Source organism: Hipposideros armiger, unplaced genomic scaffold (assembly GCF_001890085.2).
Source record: "Hipposideros armiger isolate ML-2016 unplaced genomic scaffold, ASM189008v1 scaffold_937, whole genome shotgun sequence".
NCBI classification, from domain to species: Eukaryota; Metazoa; Chordata; class Mammalia; order Chiroptera; family Hipposideridae; genus Hipposideros; species Hipposideros armiger.
This window is the reverse complement of record NW_017732287.1, coordinates 174,492-177,017: the sequence shown is the minus strand read 5'-3', so window position 1 is coordinate 177,017 and position 2,526 is coordinate 174,492. Positions and strand designations below refer to the sequence as shown.

The following is a 2,526-nucleotide window of genomic DNA, read 5'->3' as shown; positions in this document are numbered from 1 at the left end:
TTGCAATAAATACAAGTATTGAATCATTATGTTGTACACCTGAAACTAATATAATGTTGTATGTCAATTATACCTCAATAAAAATATTTAGACAAATTAAAAAAAAAAAGAATAGCCTAAGACATGACAATTAAATATAATGTGGTATCTCATTCTTGGAACAAAAAAGGAACATTGCAAAATGGCGAAATCCCCCCAAAAAGTATGAGTTGAATAGCATGGATCAAGGTGGTTTCTTGGATGTGACGATGTACCATAGTAATTTAACAATTAAGATGTTCACAACAGGGCAGACTAGGTGGGGAAGATACAGGAATTATGTATCATCTTTGCAACTCTGTAAATCTAAAACTATTCTAATATAAAACGTTTTGTTTTTAAACGGGAACCCCAACAGTGCTTTCTCACAGAGTTGTGAGAAATCAATGAGAGACTAAGGCCAAGTGCAAGGTTCAATGCTTAGCACATAAATGTCAGGTGTGGTTATTGTGATTTTACGTAAAATGAAAGACAATTGCTTTGACAATTATTTTAATCAGGATAAGCCAGTCCACGCCCCTCCCAGCCTACCCAGCACATGCCCAGAGGCGGAAGCCAGGGCAAGTCAGGCCGGGCGCGCGCCGTAGTGGGTGGGGTCGGAAGGTCGCCAGCGTGGGGCGGAGCCAGCCGCAGTTCCCACGCCCGCCGCGCGCCCCGGAAGTACTGTGTACAGTGACTCGGTGGGGCGGAGGCTGTAGAAGGCGGGATGCGGTGGCGAAACCTTGGTGGTGACGCTGCTGCAGTTGCTAGACTACGTGAACTAAACCAGCCTTCGTCACTTCCTCAGCCCTTAGGTCGGCCCACTCCGCTGGCCGGAACTCAGGGGCCTGGAGCAAGGGTGGGCAGAGTCGTCCTCAGGCCCAGGACAGCGGCGAGCCCGGCAGCTGGAGTCGAGGCAACGCCACCTGCGGGGAAGAACGCAAGCCGAGGCGGGAAGATGGCTGCAGACAAGCCTTCAGGTAAGGCGCCCGCGCCCCTCGCACTGAGACGGCTGGACACGCGGGGGTGGGCCGACCCTGCGCGCGGAGGCGGCGCGGCCCCGAGTGAGGACTAGGGGTTGAGGACTCGAGGGCGACTTTAATTGGGGCGTGCATTTCTCCCCTATCCCGGTCCTAAGGCCGTCGCTAAGGTCCGATGGTTTTTTTACCCAAGTGCAGATTGAAGCCGCTACTGACCGCCTTTGCCCAGTTTTCCAGAATATCTCTGGCTAAAAAAGCTTAAATTTAGCCGCTTCACAGACTTGTCGATTTCCCAGTGGGGAAGGCAAAGCAAGGAAAGTGCACCCTGGAGCAAGTGCACAGCTGCTCAGGCTAAGACTCACCTGGGCTGTTGGGGCCTCATCAACCTGCCTCTGGTCAGCTACATCCTATGTAGTTAGCTTTGGGTAAACCACTTATTTAAATAGACGTGAAGTTACAGTGCGTCACTGGCCTGTGCGCTCTCACATCTTGCCTTCAGAACCTGTTTTCCCTAGTTCCTCATGATTAATTTAATCTTAATGATTTTGTTTATGGATTACTGCCCCATTCCTAGAAATCTTTTTCATTAAGAAATATAAAGTTCTTTCCTGCCTACCTCTGGGACAGTATGGTGTATGTTTCCTAAAAGAAATTAATCTTCCCTGTGGCATCCACAGAGTTACAAGTGGTCAACACTTAGACTTTTCAGTGAAATTACTAAAAAAAAAAAAAAAAAGGGAAAAAAAAGTCAGTGTGATGTAAGCTTTAGAGGTCCGGATCTTAATAACCGACAGATTATCTTGATTTGAAATTAAAGTGAGTCCACCTTAATACAGATGAATAAAATCGGTAGAGGATCTCTTCAGTAATCTGCTGAAAAGAAAAACAACAGAGAAAAGGTTTAGAAAGTGAGGATAATAGAGTGGGCTGTAGAATTTTAGACAGGCTGGTCAGGGATACTTGAGCAGGCAGCTGAATGAAATGAAGGCGTAAGCCACAGGGAATGGGTGGGTAGGGAGAATGTTTCAGGCAGGGAGTACGTGTGACCTGCCCAAGGCTGGACCAAGGGAACCAACCTCTTCTTAATTTAGGACGGTGTCTCTCTTCACCAGGTTTTGCACACCTACTTGCTTATACCATTGCACTTGCCTGGAATGACCTTTTTAGGCCTAAAGCCCATCGAGTTTTCAAGTCCTACCTCAGCCATAAAGCACTCTTCCACTTGTTCATTCATTCACAAAGATTGAGTGCCCAGTGTCGCCTTAGGTATTGAAGAAATGAATAGGTCATACTCCCTGCCTCTGACGACCTGTTCAGTCTGCCAGAGACAAACCTCTAATGGCACCCCCATTTGGTACGAGCTGTGTAATATATATAGTAGAAGAATCAGGCCCGGAGTGACTTAGGGGCTGTTTCTTTGGGGGTTGGTTTTAGTTTATGGGCCATGTTGTAGGAAGCGTCCTATCTTGATAATAAGGTTGAGTCTGTATTTAAAGTAGATGAGTGTTTTCGCGTGGCTCTCTTGAAT

At 47.0% G+C, this 2,526-nt stretch overlaps 1 protein-coding gene across 2 annotated transcripts in view; it reads left to right on the top strand.

The window, feature by feature from the left end:
- Positions 1–703: 703 nt before the first annotated feature.
- The window catches only part of CNOT10 (CCR4-NOT transcription complex subunit 10), a 69,757-nt gene continuing 67,934 nt past the window's right edge, over positions 704–2,526 (top strand). The window contains exon 1 of one of the 2 annotated variants that reach the window (XM_019630731.1): positions 704–998. In XM_019630731.1, coding sequence (XP_019486276.1) covers positions 746–998 — 253 coding nt within the window. In that variant the 5' untranslated portion in view covers positions 704–745. The remainder of the gene's footprint in view (positions 999–2,526) is intronic. The other variant, XM_019630732.1, reaches the window with a different exon arrangement.